This window comes from Prionailurus viverrinus, chromosome C1 (genome assembly GCF_022837055.1).
Source record: "Prionailurus viverrinus isolate Anna chromosome C1, UM_Priviv_1.0, whole genome shotgun sequence".
Classification (NCBI taxonomy): Eukaryota; Metazoa; Chordata; class Mammalia; order Carnivora; family Felidae; genus Prionailurus; species Prionailurus viverrinus.
This window is the reverse complement of record NC_062568.1, coordinates 106,187,199-106,205,771: the sequence shown is the minus strand read 5'-3', so window position 1 is coordinate 106,205,771 and position 18,573 is coordinate 106,187,199. Positions and strand designations below refer to the sequence as shown.

The following is an 18,573-nucleotide window of genomic DNA, read 5'->3' as shown; positions in this document are numbered from 1 at the left end:
TCACCTGTAAATTTGCAAAGCTGGCCATCTAGATTATTAAAAAAAGATGTTAAACGGGACAGAGGCCAAGTAAAGAACCTTGCAGCCCTCTCTGCAGACTTGCATCACAGGTAACAAAACATCTAGTGGAAACTAACGTTGGAAATGACCTTTCAGTCATGTGGCTATAAAGCCATGATCTTCTGCCATGATCCACAGACTAGTTCAAAAGATTGCCTATTATTTGACTATAATTTCATTGACACTCCTTCAGTAATTCTGAAAAGAAAATTAAAAAAAGGATTGTTTTAGCATAACTTATTCCAAACCACTGGTTTTTGGTGGAGGCAGTAATACCCTGTAATGAACACTTTATGTAAAATAGATTTTTCTTCTCAAGAGTGTGCACTGGTGGTGCCTTTATAAAAAAGTTTTATGTGTAGTGGTCATTATCAGTGAAGATAAAGAATGTTTTCAGCACTCTAAAGATTCCTTCATGCCTTTTACTCCACCCAAGCCTTTTGTTAGGTAGGTTAGACCTTCAAATATATTTTCTTTAAATTACTTTCCCTTTTTTTCTACTGTTTTTCAAGGGGTTTTTTGGGGTCATTTTGTGGTTTCTTTCTATCATCTCCCTTTCCTTTTTGTAGAGTTGTATTAATTTCCTTGATTTGCCTTTGTGTTCTTTCTTTTATTTTTCAATTTGTTTACTTTGAGAGAGAGTGCATGTGCATGGGGCAGGGGCAGACATCAAGGGGGTGAGAGAGAATCCCCAGCAGGCTCTGCACTGACAGTGCACATGCAGGATTTGAACTTGTGAACCATGAAATAACGACCTGAGATGAGGTCAAGAGTTGGATGCTTAATTGACTGAGCCACCCAGGCACCCCTGTTGTTGTTGTTTTGTTGTTGTTGTTTGTTTGTTTTTTTGTTTTAATTTTTTAGCATTTATTTTTGAGAGAAAGAGAGCACAAGTTGGGGGGTGCAGAGAGTGAGAATCTGAAGCAGGCTGCAGGCTCTGAGCTGTCTGCACAGAGCATGATGTGGGGCTTGAATCCACAAACGGTGAGATCATGACCTGAGCCAAAGTTGGACGCTCAACCGACTGAGCCACCCAGGTGCCCCTCTTTTTTTTTTTTTTTTAAATAAACATTAAGGGTTTATTTATTTATTTTTAATTTTAGTTTTTTAGGTAAACTCTAGTCCCAAAGTGAGGCTCATACTCATGATCCCAAGATCAAGAGTCACATGCTGAATCACCTGAGCCAGCCAGGAGCCCTGCCTCTGTGTTCTTTTGAAAACAGTGTTTTATTATTTCTCTGATTAGCTTCATTTACTAGTTTCCTGATACTAAAAGCAACACAACAAAAGTTATTATATAAAGAGATAGTATTGTGTATTATCATCACAGGCTCTGGAACCTGGATGTTAGTCACAGTTTATTCCTTACCAGCCATGAGACATTGGGGCAAGTCACATTCCTGTATCTGTGTTTTCTTCTGTGTAATGGGGATTAATAGTAGTACTGACCTTCCTGAGTAGTTACGAGAATAAAATAGGTTAATTCATGAGAAGCATGTAGTGCCATAAAGAACGTTTGATCAATGTCAGTTATTACCTCATTTCCAAAACTAATTTCAGAGCCTGCTTCCATTTCTCTGCCTACTTAAGGATAAAAATGGTTATTTCAGAAGTATATTTTACGTTTCTCATGTAAATTTTTTCAGCCACTGCCATTAGTTATTGCAGTTGTAAAGGTTCCTGTTTACGAGTGGTCCATAAATAGGACCACTTCTTTAGTGTACGTTCTGCTGGGGTTAGCACTGTGGCCACTTGCTTAAATGTCATGATTTTCCAATGTTTTCAGGTATAAAAAAATTCCACACTCAGAATTGGCCTTTTTAAACAAGATCTCATATGGAAGCATTTAAAGATTCTATTTTATTTCACTATTTAAAAAAAATATTTATTTTTGAGAAAGAGTGTGAGCTGGGGGCAGGGGCAGAGAGAGGGAGACACAGAATCCAAAGCAGGCTCCAGGCTCTGGGCTATCAGCCCAGAGCCTGATGCGGGGCTTGAACCCATGGACCGGACTGTGAGACCATGACCTGAGCTGGAGTCAGATGCCCAACCGACTGAGCCACCCAGGCGCCCCTAAAGATTCTATTTTAATTGTTAGATGAATCAAATATTTAATGATTGCCAACTCTGGTCAATAAAAATTCTGAAGGCATGGCCTCATCCTTAAGCAGCATTTCCAACATTTCCCTAGTTCTTCATTTCTTCAAATACGTTTTGTGAATTGGGGAAGCACCATGGTGAATGTGAATGCTGAATACACTGAAAATCAAGTTGTCACAACTCATCACACCTCTACAGACTGGTCACTGGTGTCTAGACTGTTTCACTGGGACAGCATTTATTGTTCTCTGGGGGGAGGAACAGGTTTTTTCCTATTGACCAAATTTAATCACAGTAATTTCTAACTCCATTTAGTAATGAAGTTGGATGAGCTAGTGCTAACTGTGGTAGAATATCATTTCTTTTTATCCTCTTCGATGAGTAAGGTGGTCAGTGGTAAGTTAGGGGTCTTGGGGAAGCTAATTCTATGTATTTTCTGTCCTAGTAGACGGGACTTAAATACAGAAACCTAATGTCATTTTTTGGGGCCTTCTGATCAGCCTCTACTCCATCCCATCAGACTAGCTGGGATGTCACCTGTTCTACCCCAAAAGTCTTTGGTGGAGTTTGTTGGAGGGTGGGAGGCTAAATCCTTATCTCAGGTGTAGCAGATATTGGCCCTACTGATAAAGTGATTCTAAGAGCAAATAGAATGGTATTAAAGGGGATACTAGGCATTAAAGAACACTGTAAATTTAGTAATTCCCAAACTTAAATTCTGCTTTTTTGAGGTCATACAATACAGTGGCCAGTTTTAATGTTATTTCTGTAGGTCCTGAATGTTAAATACTGTGGAAGTTTGGTTATTAATAGTTTACATGTTTCATCATTTTCTAGAAATTTATGGAAACTTTCATTTACATCTTTTAAAAGTGTATTATTGCTTTACAGATTTATTGTTTTAATGTGTCATGCAAATGTAAATTACCAAGGATCTTCTTGGTAAAAATAAAATGCTTATTTAAACAAAAATTCGGGCTCACCCAACCTGGGTGACTCACTTGGTTAAGTGTCTTGACTTTGTCTCAGGTCATGATGTCGCACTTCTAGAGTTGAGCTCCGCGTTGGGCTCTGTGCTGACAGCTCAGGGCCTGGAGTCTGCTTTGGATTCTGTGTCTCTCTCTCTCTCCCCTTCCCCTGCTTATGCTCTCTCTCTCTCTCTCTCTCTCTCTTTAAAAAAAAAAAAAAAAAAAAGTTCAAGTGATTTGCTAGGCATTTTATTTGGTTTATTAAATTCTAGAAGAGAAATTATTAAGTCAATTACTGTAAAATACTTTAACTCTTTGAATTAACTGTTTGAAATTTAGGGTTTTTTTTAATATTTGGCCTTTTTTTTTTTTTTAAGGGAAAAAAAAACACTGCTGCCCTCCCACACTGGGGAAATCAGGTGGTGACAGTTCTGATTTAGGAATTGGATATTAGATATTGATGCTTATGAAATGAAAGGTATTTGAAAGAGGAGAGTTTTAGTCCTGGAGGAGGCACACCAAGGTCTGTGATCATCATAAAGGATAAAACTTGGCACTATTAGGATTACATTGTAAAGAGAGAGTAGTCAACAGTTTGGTGTCTTTTTTCATTGTTATTGTAGAATGACACTTGAATTAAATGTGCTAAAATTCACTGGGTCGTAATTCTCCTTTTCATAGAAAAATTGTAGAAGAGGTTTACAGAGGAGGTTGGGAGTTAGTGGAAAAGTCAGCCTTCTTAATTGGATTATCTCTAATACTCTAATACAAATACAGATGAAAGGATATAAACATACTATAAAATGTAACTTAGAATATTTAGCCCATTATTCTCCAAAATACCTAATACCTCCTTCACCACATGGACTTGGAGACCACAAACTCTCTTTTCCTACTGTAAGTTACACAGGCATTACTTCATATAATACGTATTACCTTTGAACAAGCTTTTAAATAGTTTTTAAAAAATTGGTTCTCATTTTTATATTGAAATCATAGGGTTTTTTAATGTTTTTATTTTATTCTTGAGAGAGAGAGACACACAGTGAGAGCAGGGGAGGGGCAGAGAGAGATGAAGACAGAATCTGAAGAGCTCCAGTCTCCGACATGGGGCTTGAACTCACAGACTGCAAGGTCATGACCTGAGCGGAAGTCGGACACCCAACCGACTGAGCCACCCAGGCACTCCGAAATCATAGTTTTTGGTTTCTGGTTTTTTTAAAATATATTTATCTGAGAGAGAGAGACAAAGTGCAAGTGGGGGAGGGGCAGAGAGGGAGAGGGAGACACAGAATCTGAAGCAGGCTCCAGGCTCTGAGCCGTCAGCACAGAGCCCAGTGCGGGGCTCAAACTCACGAACTGCAAGATCATGACCTAAGCCGAAGTTGGATGCTTCACTGACTGAGCCACCCAGGTACCCCTTAAATCATAGTTTTGAACTACATAATGGCATCAGAAGAGGAGTTTAAATCATTGCTCCTTCTACTTGTAACAAGGTTTTCATGATCCATAAAAAGTAAGTGGTAATGCCTAACGGAAATCAGATTGTAATATATATAACACTTTATGTGCTACACAGATGAGAGGGTAGTGGTGATGAATGTATTTTTTTCTCTGAACCAAAATTCCCATACAGTGCAGGTTGCTAAGAAATGATGTGCCTTTGAAGACAGTGACTTTTATGTGATGATCCACACTTAGTCTTCCAAGTCCAGGAAGGACACAGTAGGCACTTGGGGAAGTGGTGTGTGTGTGTGTGTGTGTGTGTGTGTGTGTGTGTGTGTGTATGTGTGTGTGTATACACACACACACAACCCATGTCCCCACCTCCTAGACATGAAAATCTTTCAGTTTTATCTAAAAGGTAGGTAGGTAATGGGAGCTTTATTTTCATAGGTTTGTAAAAATCTGATTATACAATTGACACTTAAAAGGTGTTTTCTGCCTTATTTTTGGGGCAGAGAGGGTTTTAAAAAAAATTATTATTCCCCTCAGGTTCTTCAGGATTTCTAGTTTTTTAGTGTCTTCAGTAGATTTATTTGTGTTGTAAGGACTTGTTTTTTTTCTAAGTTGGTATTCTTGGTTTTTATACCTCTGTGTGGTGTGATTTATACTTACAAAAATAACATTTAGCTGCAAAGTGGGAGATTTTGCACATTGAGAAAGTCTTTCAGTGAAGAGCACATATAAAAATTTTGCTTTCCTTTTCCTCTCACAGCCTGTTACCCGGATTTTCCAGTAGTTATGGTGAACACTATTTAAAGAAAAAGTTACCCTCTGCCACCTTTTCTTTTCCTTACACCTTTGGCTTTATTATTGTTGGGTATCTTACTGGAGTCCTTGTTTTAAAACACTTCTGCATCTGGATATAGCCCAGATATGTGAGCATGTCCCCGATTGACATGGTTCCTGGCGAATGCCTGCTCATTCTTTTTTTTTTTTTTTTTTTAACTTTTTAATGTTTATTTATTTTGAGAGTGACAGAGTGTGAGCAGGGGAGGGGCAGAGAGAGAATGAGACACAGAATCCAAAGCAGGCTCCAGACTCTGAGCTGTCAGAACAGAGCCCGACATGGGGCTCGAACTCACAAACCACGAGATCATGACCTGAGCTGGAGTCGGACACTTAACCAACTGAGCCACCAGGCGCCCCTGCTCATTCTCCTAATGAACATTGCTAGCTGGGCTTTTCCTACATGCCTTAACAATTTTCAGTACGATTGTCATTAATGCTTTTTATTTTATCTGAACTTTCAACACATGTTAGCATGGTCTTGACATTAAAAGCAAAATGGAAGAAGTGTTATACCAAAGTTATCCAAAGCTGCCCTCTCTGTGAATTGTGAGATGTGTACTAATAAGCCATATTTTGGAACCGTTTTGTAACCCTAGAACATGTAGTCTATTTTCATTCCACCATTAGTATTTACAGACGTCAATACCCTTCATTCAGAGACCTCCAGGAACACTTGTAATTGAGCAAGTTGGATTTAATACTCTCTGCAGCAAAGAATACAGACCATAGAGAACTATGGGGTGTCTCAGTGAGAGGGTGTTACAAAGATTGTATTATAGGATCTGGGCTTTGGGTAATTTGGGGGAGGGAGGGCTGTCACTCATTTAGCATAAGAAACATTTTATATTTTGTGGGTTGAACGGTGACCTTTTTTTGATCTGACTTGATTATGGTCTCAATGACAGAGATGTCTGGAGAGATCAGGAGAGCAAAATGGTAAATGTCAAATCAGTTTGTAATAACATTGCGGCTTAGCTGTGAGTATTAGATTATTTCTCAGGGGTCAGAGACTGCTTTTTTTTTTTTTTTTTTTTTTTTTTAAAACTTAAAAACATTTAAATCCAAACTGGCTTCTCACTCTGTAGAAACCAGCTTGGGGTGGGGCGAGGTCAGGATTCAGTAGCCATGATATTGGGCATGTCATTGGAACAAGCTGCAGTGGTACCAATAGTTATGTTTTTATAAAACAAAAACAGTTGGGAAGCACATCAGTTTTCAGCTGGCTAGAAGCAGTGGATAAAATACAAACATGTTCTTTTTAATAAAAGAAATGAGATGTGTGAGTTTTTCTGCATTAATCTCTCTGGGGGATCCCAGGGTTTACCCCACTAAATTTGGTATCCAGGGATTGGTTTGTAGTGCTTCAGGGGTGGTTTATTTCCATCTGGGAAGGGTCAGTCATTCATTTTCTATATTATCTATGTTAATATAAAGCAGTAAATACCAAAGGGATTTTAAAGATTTAAGAACTCTGTCAGATACTTTACAAGTAAAAATTATAATAATTGGGGTTCCTGGGTGGCTCAATTAGTTGAGTGTCTGACTTTTGATTTCGGCTCGGGTTGTGATCCCAGGGTTGTGGGATCAAGCCCTGTGTCGGGCTTTGTGCTGAGTGTGGATCATGCTTGGAATTTTCTTTATCTCTCTGTCTGTCCCTCTCCCCCTCACACACACACACACACACACTCTCTCTCTCTCTCTCTCTCTCTCTCTCTCCCTCCCTCCCCCCAAACAAACAAAAAATTATAATAATTGTAAAAATTCCTTATGAACTGTCAGATTGACTTAAGGTAAAAAAAGAAAAAAGGATCATGTTTTCATAGCTCCATTGTCCATCTTAGTCATGTTCATCAAAGAGCACGAAAGGGAAATTTATATCTATTCATTTATTCAAATAATTGCTGCTTACTAAGTGCCAGACCCTGGGTATGGAAGAAGGGGTCAAATAGCCATTCCTGTCTTCATGAGCAATACTAGTGGTAGCTGATTTTTGCTTTACAGTCATCACTTTTAATAGTCTCTTAATTTCACATATATTCTAGACTAAGCACTGCATGATTTATTACAGTATACAGAAGAATATATGTATGATTAATAAAGTAGTTTTATAGTTTTTGTAGCTTTAAAAGTAGTAATTTTTAAAAATCACATGTTTCTGGAGCATTGGCTCAGGCAGGTCCAGAGATACTTCTAAATTGGAGGTCTTGAGGACAAAATTTTGTGTCCTAGTAAACTGCAATATGTATCAGTTGCTTCTTTATATATCTTCATCTTGAATAACAAGTTGAGGGTATTCTCCTTAATACTGAAAAAAATAAAAACTGGTAAAAATAAAAATGAGTAAGTGTTAGAACTAGAAAAGTTAGGTTAGTAGTTAAGACTTAGCTGAGTAGCACATTTGGGTAGTGTCACAAGAAGGGAGAATGCAAAGTGTGTAGTTCCATCAGGCAAGATACCTTCTAGGCAAACCAGTCTTCCTCCTGCAGTACTACTAGATCTCTTGTTGGTCTGTGGAATTTTCCTGTGGCAACAAAGAATATAATGTTCGGTCATTGAACTCTTCATAGCTTTATGATAGCTTTGAATATTCATGAGATTCTCAGAAACCTTTAAGAAAGTATTTAGATTGCAAAACTTTTTACATCTTGGTGCTTTTGATAGAGCAGTAGTAGCATTAGAATGTGGTTGCTTTGGACCCAACTAAGGGCGATAACGTTTCAGACCTAAAGACCATTCCACGCAGAAAAATGTGTGTGTTTTAAGTTTTAAACACCCTAAAATGAACTATCATTTAGATTTTATTTGCCAACTACAGTACGTATTTTTGCATAGGAAAAGGGATCCTAGAGTTACCACAATTTTAAGATTAGCAGGGAACTATTACATAACCATTTTTATCAGTGTCTAAATTATGTGTTGATGCCAGGACATGTCTTCATATAATTTAGGCATGTAGGTTTGTGGTACATTCTCTTGGTTAAAGTTTCTGGATCAGGTTTTGTGTTTTGAAACTAAATCTGTCTGGGCAGCAACCCACTTTAATGATCCCCACAGGATTTACTCTTCTATGATTTATTACAACCAGTGGATTTACATTTATGTCTTTGTAAGTATCCATCTACCAGATGGATTGATGTGGAATAATAGTACAGTTTGCTATGTCTTTTCCTAATTAATGATGACTGTAAGTCTATTTGTAGTATGTTATTTTTTCCCTGTAAAATGGGAGGGGTAAATTTTATTTTGTGCGTTGTTAACATTCAAAACTTAATGATAAGAGGGGTGCCTGGCAGGCTCAGTCAGTAGAGCATGCGACTTTTGATCTTGGGGTCACGAATTTGAGTCCCATGCTGGGTGTAGAGATAACTTAAAAAATAAACGAATAAATAAAAGATACCCTCCAAATTAAAAAAATAACTTAATGGTAGGAGAACATAGTGTAATTGCTGTTTACAATGCTTAAGTGATGAGGAAAAAGGAACTTAAAATTATCGAGCCTCTTCTCCAGCTGCGCCAGAATTCTAGGTACAGTATAGTTTTTCCCTGGGGGCAGTCATAAGTCATCTGAGAGTCCGTAGTTCTGGCTTTGAGTCCCAGCTCTGCCACTGGGCAAGTCCACCTGAGTTTGTGTTTCCTCCTCTGTCACGTGGGGCTAATGATACCTACCTCACAGGGTGGTTGTGAGAGTCGGAGAAGCACACAGAAGATCCCCTTCTCACGTGGCAGGCATGCAGTAAATGTGTGTTGCTTACATCACTTATGTGCAAAGAAAGATAGTGTAAAGAAAGTCACATATTTCAGTGAATTTGATTTAAGAGGATTTTAGAGCTCATTAGGAAAGACATTATGAAGGATTTATTTAAAAGGAGATGACTAGATCAAGAGTTGGGATTTGGGATGGGATATTATATGTGGTTATCCTATTTTCAGTAAGGGTTCTTAGGATTAGAAGTGTCATCAATCAAATTAATTGTATTGTAAGCCACATTTAAATAAATAACATTGAAATGGAACTATGACTTATTTTTTAAAACTTTATTTATGTAAGTCCTCATACTTTACTTCCACTGTTATCTCAGAACCACCATATTCCCTTAAGGCGGTAGTGTACTTCCATTATTCCCCAGGCACTGTCCCCCAGATTCTGTGCTTTTCCTTTGGTCTGTTGCTTGCCTGTTTGCTTTTTGAACAGATAATGATTGGAGTCTTCTTGATAACTCCTAGCTTTTTTCTTTTTGAGTTCTAGTTAGGTCAGTTGATAGTTGGTGAACATAAGATATACTGAGTTGTCTTACAGATTTGTAGCAGAATTTTCTTTTCATTGCTACTTAAAAAAAAATTTTTTTTTTTTTTTTTTTTTGAGAGAGAGGGCATGAGCAGGGGAGAGGCAGAGAGAAAGGGAGACAGAGGATCTAAAGTGGGCTCTGCGCTGAGAGCGGAGAGCCCGATGCAGGGCTCCAGCTCACAAACTGTGAAATCATGACCTGAGCTGAAGTCAGATGTATAACCGACTGAGCCACCCAGGTGCCCCTTTTCCGTTGCTACTTTTTACTAGGTTTACAGTATCCTGAAAAAAATATAAGGGCCAAAAGCATGATACGTTTTTGTTGTGTGAGTTGTTTATTTGGGCATTTTTAATAGACATTGAAAAAAAAATTTTTTTCTAATGTTTTTTTATTTTTGAGACAGAGAGAGACAGAGCATGAGCGGAGGAGGGTAGAGAGAGAGAGGGAGACACAGAATCCAAAGCAGGCCCCAGGCTCTGAGCTGTCCGCACAGAGCCCGACACGGGGCTCAAACCCATGAGCCCTGAGATATGACCTGAGCCGACATTGGATGCTCAACCGACTGAGCCACCCAGGCGCCCCTTTAATAGACATTTTAAGTTTAGATCAGAATCCAATACTCCATCGTTAGAGATATTTATATAACTAGCACTGTGTTCCCTTTGTAAGTCCACATATATTCTATTATCCGTCAGTCTTGATTTTCTCCTCTTACTGTTGCCTTCTCTAAAAATGAGTAATGAAAGAAAAATGATACTTCAAGCACAGTGAAGGTTGTGTAGCCTTCACTCTGTCATATTACTTTGATTTTTTTGTTCACTGTGATGACTGAAGACGGGAATTAAAGAACAGAAACTGAGAACTTCGTGGTCCCACATACCCCAGCATCACACTATTCCCACAGAGCACAGACAGGCAGTGTTGCTGCAGATACTCAGCTGACCAGCGCTCTCTGGGCAACATGACACAACTCAGTGACTCTGTACAGTCGACTGGCAAAGAAATGTGTAAACTGGTCACACAAATGTGCATGTGTGTTCTTCAGAATACAACCATGAGACTGAAGCCCACTGTCCGTTTGTTCCCACTAGTTAAAATGGATTTACTTTGCTCTTTCCACACCTTGTACTGTCACCAGGAAGATGACCGATGAGTATGAAAGCAGACTGGATAACAGTTTTGGCTGATGTGGGGATATCACTTGTAACTTTGGCTTTATTAGCAATGCCATAGCGCAGCCAACCAAGCCGAAGACTAAATGCAACATTAAGATGCATTGTTTTCATCAGTCATGCATGGCAGCAAGTATTTTCTGTGTATCGCACGGAAGTAAGATTCGGAGAGTATTGTAAGGTCTGGATTCACACATCCCCACCATGTGCCAGATGGAAGGCTGAGATCTGTGGTGCAACAGTGTTGGGGGAGTGGAGGGGTGGAAAGGTAAGGAAAGAACTGGGTGGGATTAATGTGGAAGTTATCTTCTTGAGGTTTTCTGCCTTTACAAAGGTAATAAACATTCATAAAAAGTTCACACAATTAGAAGTGAAAACTTTGTCTCTCCCCTTTTTCAGTCTCATGTCCAGAGTTCATCACTATTCTGTTAATAGTTTGGTGTGTATGTTTCCACAGTTCTTACGCATATACAAAAAGGTATACATTAAAAAAACTACATGAAATGGGATTATACCACATATATATTCTGCTGTTTGCTTTTCTCCCACTACAATATATCACGGTCATGTTTCCGTGTCATTACTACCTCAGTCTTTTTAGGTAACTGTAACATTCCATAGCATGTATCTACCATAACTTACATAACCATTCTCATTGACAGACGTTTAGGATTTGCAAGAGGTTTAGAGTTGTACACTAAGCTTTCTTGTACCTTTTTATTTGTTCCCACTCATGTAAGTTTTCCTTTAGGATAGACAGCTAACCGTGAACCTGATGGATCAAAGACTATGAACATTTAAGCTTTTGGGAGATACTTCTTAGTTGTCCTCACAGTCCTGGAGTCCTTAATGATAAAGTTTAAGAATGTTGTTGTGGTCTAGCCAAAAACTAAAGATGACAGGGTTAACATTTTAGGATTTTCCCACCATTTAAGAATGCAATCTTATTTTTAAAAGTTACAATCTGCTCACATGGTAAAGTCTTTTCTCCAACATCATAGCAGGATGGAATTTGAAACATAAAAGTCTGCCAATCCATTACGACTCCCCAGAGATAAAAATTTTAAGCCAATTTGTTTTTATTCCTGTGGTTACCATCAGAATTTAAAATAATATATTTCTTGGTATATCTGTCTGATATGGTGTCTCTTTACTTCCTGTCATGAAAGATGAAGAGTTTCATGTACTTACACCACCAACTGCCTTCTGCCTCCTGGGTTTTATCATTACAAATTGTAGTTGTTTTGATGGTTTCTGATAGCTTTCTATGTGCTTATTAGTTCATTAGTTTTTCGGGCCACCAACTTTAAGCAACCTCCTTTGACTCACTCACCTTATGTTACATGAGGAAACACATGCCCCTCGGTGTCTTTCTACTTTCTCTCCTCCCTTTACTTTTAGACACTGCCAAGGATTTTAGTTTGCGTTAGTTTTTCTTGCAATTTCTAACTACTTCCTCGTTTTTTTGTTTGTAATATCACCAAAAGCATTTAAAAATTCTTTTAGTTTTGCAGTGACAGTACATGAATTTTGGTTTGTTTGTTTATTTGTTTGTTTTAGTGCAAAAAAAAAGTGATTTTATTAAAGCATGGGGACAGGACCTGGAGGCAGAAAGCTGCCTGTTTTTATTTTTGAAGACATTCTTTAGCTGGCTCTCTGACTTCCTGCTTTGATTTGAACTGTCTTCTGGGCCAGTGACTGCAGTCATACTGGGATTTCTTTGGCTTCCTTTGTTAAGTCCACTCATTTTTTCTCAGTTTAATTGACATTACATCAGAAAAAAAAATTTTTTTTCTGGAGACAGTGTTTGGGAGATAAATTTCAAAATTCTTAGTGCCTGGAGAGGTGTATAATTTGCCATCATATTTGACTCATAGTTTGGGTTGTGAATTCTTGCTTCTAGAATACACCTCAGAATTTTGAAGGCCTCTATTATCTATCAATTTCAGATGTTATTCTGATTCTCATTATTATGCATATAACCTAGATTTCCTTTCTGAATGTTCTTGAAATGATTGCTCTTTCTCTGTCAACTTCTTTTCTTACTGTACCCACACTAAGGTGTAAGTATTTTATTTTTTATTTATTTTTTTAGAAAGCTTGAATGGTAGAAGGAGAGAGAGACTCTTAAGCAGGCTTCACACTCAGCATGGAGTCCACTGTGGGGCTTTTACTCATGATCCTGAGATCATTACCTGAGCCAGAATCAAGAGATGGATGCTTAACTGACTGAGCCACTCAGGCTCCCCATATATTTTATTTTATTTAAAAATTTTAAAAAGTGTTTATTTTTAAGAGAGAGAGAGAGAGGAGGGGCAGAGAGAGAGAGAGAGAGAGAGAGAGGGATAGAGAGAATCTCAAGCAGGCTCCAAGCTGTCAGCTCAAAGCCCAACTTGGGACTTGAACTCAATGCACTGTGAGGTCATGACTTGAGCCAAAATCAAGAGTTGGTCGTTTAACCGACTGAGCCACTTAGGTGCCCCAGCCCCTAGCATTTTAAACTTTTATCTTTTTTGGCTCACTTTGATCTACAATTTCAAATCTTTCTTTCAAAGAGTTTTTCTTCTTTCTTTGATTATCATTTTCTGTTATCTCTTGTAGAACTTTTAATGTATTAATGTTGGGGCTCTTGGAGCTATCTGCCTTGTATTAACTGTTCCTTTCATATTTTGTTTCTCTCCTTTCCTCTTAAGAATTGGGAGATTTCTTCTGTTTTTATCTTCCAGAATATTATCTTTAGTCATGCCCAGTCTGTTCTGTAGCCCTTCTGATGAAATTTTAATTTTACCACTGTGTGTAATTTCCAAGCTCCTAGTGGTTCCCTGGTATTTTTGTTTTTTATAGTGACCTGCTTTTTTTGTTTGTTTTAAATGAATATACCCCTTTAAGTTTTTAGCATAGCAATCAGCTTATTTGGTTTGGTTTGCCTTGGTCTTGTTCCTGTTTGTTTTCCCTGGGGTAACTTAATCTTTCTTTTTTCCTGGTCTTTCTCTTTCTTCCTGTTTGACTTTTCTCAGATGTTCAGTGATCCTTGGTTGGTTAAATATTTGAATGAAGATGTGTATTGGTTAGCATAAGTAGCTGTCTTTCGTTTCTTTTACCATTAAATAAGTCCACTTACCCCAGAGTCTCCTCCCCTGGATGCCAGCTCTCACTGTTGACTGTGTGTGCATGGTGGGGGTGGGGGTGGTGATGGTGGGAAGGACAGGCATGGAGTGAGCAGCGTCTGCCACAAGCCACGGTTAAGTGGATTGTGTTACGAGGTGAAATGCTTGGTTGACTTCACTCTCAGATAGAATGCCTCTTCTCCCTTCTCCCTCCTCCTCATCCTCCTTCCCTCTCTTGTCTCCTCTTTCCCCATTCACTCTTCCTCTTCCTTCCCTTCTGTCCTTGCTTCGGGGTCATAGTACGGCATTGCCTCAAGCTATGTGCTGCTTTCTCCTCCAGTCTTAAATCCTGTTCTTGGGTTTCTCCCAAGACTTAACTTCTGCTTTGTTTAGAAAGCTGTTGTCTGACTTTAACTGAAGGTGGCTGTTCTGTATAAATGAGAGGTCACCAGGGGCCTGGACAAGTCACTTTATGGAAGCTTCTGTAATTATCCTCACTACAACATCACAGCCTTTGTCATTGAACTGTCTTGGAGCCTAGAGTCTTTTATTGTTTATTTTTTAGTAATCTCTACACCCAGTGTGGGGCTTCAACTCACGACTCCAAGATCAAGAGTCACATGCTCTTCCAGCTGAGACAGCCAGGTGCCCCCAAGTCTCTTAAAGGCCTCTAACAGTCTGCTATGTATTTAGGGTTTGGTTTGTTTCTGCTCTGGTTTATTCTTCAGTAATAAGCCCACTTATTTTTTGAGAATGCTCACACTTGGCTTGAAGTTTTTTGATATTTTAATAAAATTAGTGGTCTTGGGAAATAAGTGCCTCCACTGTAAACCTTTGAAAGTAAAGGAGGGGCTTGTATATACCATTTCATTTAGTACTAAAATCATGATTTATTTTAAGACATAATTTCTTTTTCACATCAGTGACCTTTAGAAATAAAATAAATAGAAATAAAGCAATTTCCATTACTTCCCTCCTGGCATTTTTTCCTACTTATATCATTTCTCTATATCTTAAAAAATAGTATGTATTTAAATTTTTAATCATGTATTTGAAGCTTAAGATAATACATGGCAGTGGGGGATTTAGAGGTAAGTGATCGAGTAAAATGACTGAAAGACACTTGAGTTAAACCTGGTATTTTTCCTGTAGGTTTCTTTCTCCCTAGAAAGGAGTTAATATTCTTTAAAAAAGAGAAACTGCAGAGAATCGTCAAACATCTCCTCCATACGTATAAAAGTAAGTCTCTGTGTTGGAGACTGCATTATCTTAGTCTAGTGGAATCCGTAGTTATAGCAAAAGTATTATCTGTCTTTCTTAGTTACTTAGAACATAGTCAAAGTCATTCAGGCAATGACGGCCCCCGTTTTCGATTTTCCAGTTCTGAGAGAGACACGGCATGAGATCAAGTCTAAAACTTGGTTTGGATGTTGGTCATTGGAGCTCAATGTTCTTTTCTCAGAGGTCATTTGAAAACTGAAATTTAGCTAAATCTTAAGTCTTACTTTGTGGAAGTAGTTTTAAATCGAGCCATTTTCTGCTTTCCTGTATTCTGTTCATAGTAGGAAGAGCTCTTGCTGGATAACTGACTCTGGAAATATCTGTCCTCATGGTGGAATTTTTCAGGGCAGAGATTGAATCAAAATAAGAGCATTTGTTGACTGTTCAAAATGTGTGCCAGGCATGATGATAAGTTATTTATATAGCTCTCATTTAATTCCTGAAACAACCCAATAATTGAGTATTAACACTTAAAAATATTAAGGCTTAGCAAGGGTTAAGTAAATTACACAAGGCTGTAACTGGTGACATCTGATGTTTGAACAGGTCAGGTTTACTGCAGGTTTTTAAAAAAATGTTTATTTATTTTAAGAGAGGGACAGAGAGAGAGTGGTAATCCTAGGCAGGCTCTGTGCTGTCAGTGCAGAGGTAGGGCTCGATCCCACGAAGTGGGAGATCATGACCTGAGCCAAAATCAAGAGTCGGATGCTCAACTGACTGAGCCACCCAGGTGTCCCTACTCCATATTTTTTACCAGTAACTGCTGTATAATGTATGAGCACTAAACAATGTACCAATATGAATTAAAGTATATTTAATATATCCTTTCTTTGCTTTCAAATAATACTGTTTTGGCACTGTACCTGTGCTCCTACTGGACAAAGCTAATTTCATCTTTTCTTCCTATGGAGGGAAGTCTAGTAGACTATGTGGAAATGAGAATTTTTGTGATTCTGTGTTGATGCTGCTCAGAGAGGAGGGCAGAATTAACCATTGATCTCTTTTCCCTAAGAAAACAATTTTGATTTTTAATACAATGTGCATGGATGTATTTTTTGCTCTCTCAGCTTTTCATTATTCATTCAGTAAAATACAAGAAGATGGCAGATTTTAATCACCTCAAGGAAATGCTGGTATTCTTTATAATATATTAAGTTTAACTTAAAGCAGTTTGGATTTTCACATTTCCTACTAAGTATTACTTGGTTTCCACATTTCTAGAATGGTAAATATTTTTTTCTTAGATCTGTGGGAGAAATTAAAAAAAATTATTGTATGTCTTCATTTCATGTTTACCTTTAAAAGAGGCAATCACTGGGTAGTGAATTCTAGATTCAGAGTCTCCCTCCACCCCCGCATCCCCAACTTTAGCACTGTCAAGATCTTGTTCCAGTCTTCTTGGAGCTAGTGTTTTGATGAGAAGTTTTACTCTGTCTTTAAAAACAAATTTTTTTAATGTTTATTTATTTTGAGAGAGAGGAGGGGCAGAGAGAGATGAGAGAGAAACTCAAGCAGGTTCTGCACTGTTAGTGCAGAGCGTGATGCAGGGCTCAATCCCGTGAACCATGAGATCATGACTTAGGAGAAAATTTTATGGTACTTTGTAGAATGTCCCTCAATTGGGATTTATCTGATATTTTTCTCATGATTGGTTGTGGTTTTATGGGATTTGAGGGGAACATCACAGAGGTCAAGTGCCCTTTTCATTACCTCAGAGCAAGGATGTACACTAACAACATGACCTGATGACCTTGATCACGAGGTTGAGGCAGTGTTTGTCAGAATTGTCCAGTGTAAGGCTACTCTTTCTCTGCCTTCCCCTGCTGTGCTCTTTGGAAGGCAGAGTCATGAAGCACAGCCCACAGTTAAGGTGTGGGAAGTTCCACTTCATGTCCTTGAGGGTCCAGTAGCTACATAAGTTATGTGGAATTTTCATGCACAAGAGATTCAACTCTTCTCCCCACTCTTATTTGTTTATTCAGTTATTTATGTCATTGTGGACTCATATTTATTTGATTGCTTATACTATGATGGAAGCTAAGTAATATCACCAGCTCCCAGCTGAGGTTTTGTTTTCTTATTTCTGCTTTGAAACAGAAAGGGAGATAATAGTCAAGAGCCAGTTGGAGTGTTGATGCCATCTCGGATTACGTATTTATAGAAAAAGTTCTTAGTAATAATAGCTTGAAATTACAGTCGGCTGGGAATCATGTGGTAGACACCTGCCTCCAGCAGTTACTTAGGGGTTTGTGTAACCTTGTTCTGATACAGGTAAATTTCTTTCAAGTTTGCCATTGTTACCTTCCTTAGTGGTAGATGAAAAGGGTTTATAGGGAGCCAAAAATGTGCAAATATACACAAGTAGATACTGGCAAAACTCAAGAGATTCACAGTACAGTTGATGTTGGGCATAACTATGATTATCATGGGGTTAATTAATTACTTCTAGTTTGGTCAGGATTCCTTATTGCTTTTGTGTACCTAAACCTCCAACTTTAAAAAACAGTGACCTTAATCTGGCCAATGAGGGTGATGAATCAGTTTACTTTTTAAATCTTTTTTTCAGAAGGAAAGCTTTCCCAAAAAATGCCTTAAAGTATAATTTAAAATTACTCTTGTTTTCCTTTTGTGATTCTGCCTTTTCTTCTTTATTAGGGGTTTCAGGCATGGCTTCTTTTCACTTTTGGCCAAGGTGTCTGTCTACTGGTGCTCATGACTCTGTTGTTAATGTGGTACACCATAGGTGCTACTCTTTCTGGGAGTCTTGGGAGTCTTGGTATTGCCAGGCCTTCCCATCATTCTTTCCAAGATTTTTTTTTTTTTGGTTTTTATACTTTCTTTTCTAGTTTTTCAAGTGGTGACTATATGCTTCTTTTTGTGATTCTTTAAGACTATTACATCATCTGTATATTAATACTGAATTATGAATGTGTGCAGAAATGTTTGCTAGAGAACTTCTGATCTTACACACACACACACACACACACACACACATACCAGTGCACACTTTCTTATAAAGGACTTTGTAGCTGGTTTCTGCCATGTGTATGGGACACCAGATAGCTCCCATCTCAGACTAATGGCTCCTGTGCTTTGTGATACTGGTTGTTAATATTTGGGACAGTAAAATAGCAATGAGATTGAAAGAATATTTGGTTGCATTCTTTCCCTTTAGGCTTCTTTGATGAATATTGTCCAAAATAGCCTTGTAATTTTATTTTTTTTGAATATTTTAAAAGAAGAAAAACTAACAAAGAGTTTGCTGGTTGGCAGAAAACATGATGCAATGTTCCTGCTTTTTGAA

At 38.1% G+C, this 18,573-nt stretch overlaps 1 protein-coding gene across 6 annotated transcripts in view; it reads left to right on the top strand.

Moving 5' to 3' along the window:
• The window catches only part of WDR33 (WD repeat domain 33), a 107,910-nt gene that overhangs the window by 56,356 nt on the left and 32,981 nt on the right, over positions 1–18,573 (top strand). The window contains exon 8 of one of the 6 annotated variants that reach the window (XM_047871693.1): positions 10,544–13,025. The exons of the other annotated variants lie outside the window; for them this stretch is intronic. Within the exon in view, the coding sequence (XP_047727649.1) occupies positions 10,544–10,554 (11 nt within the window). The 3' untranslated portion in view covers positions 10,555–13,025. Of the gene's footprint in view, positions 1–10,543; positions 13,026–18,573 lie in introns of those variants that run through there. 6 annotated transcript variants of the gene reach the window in all.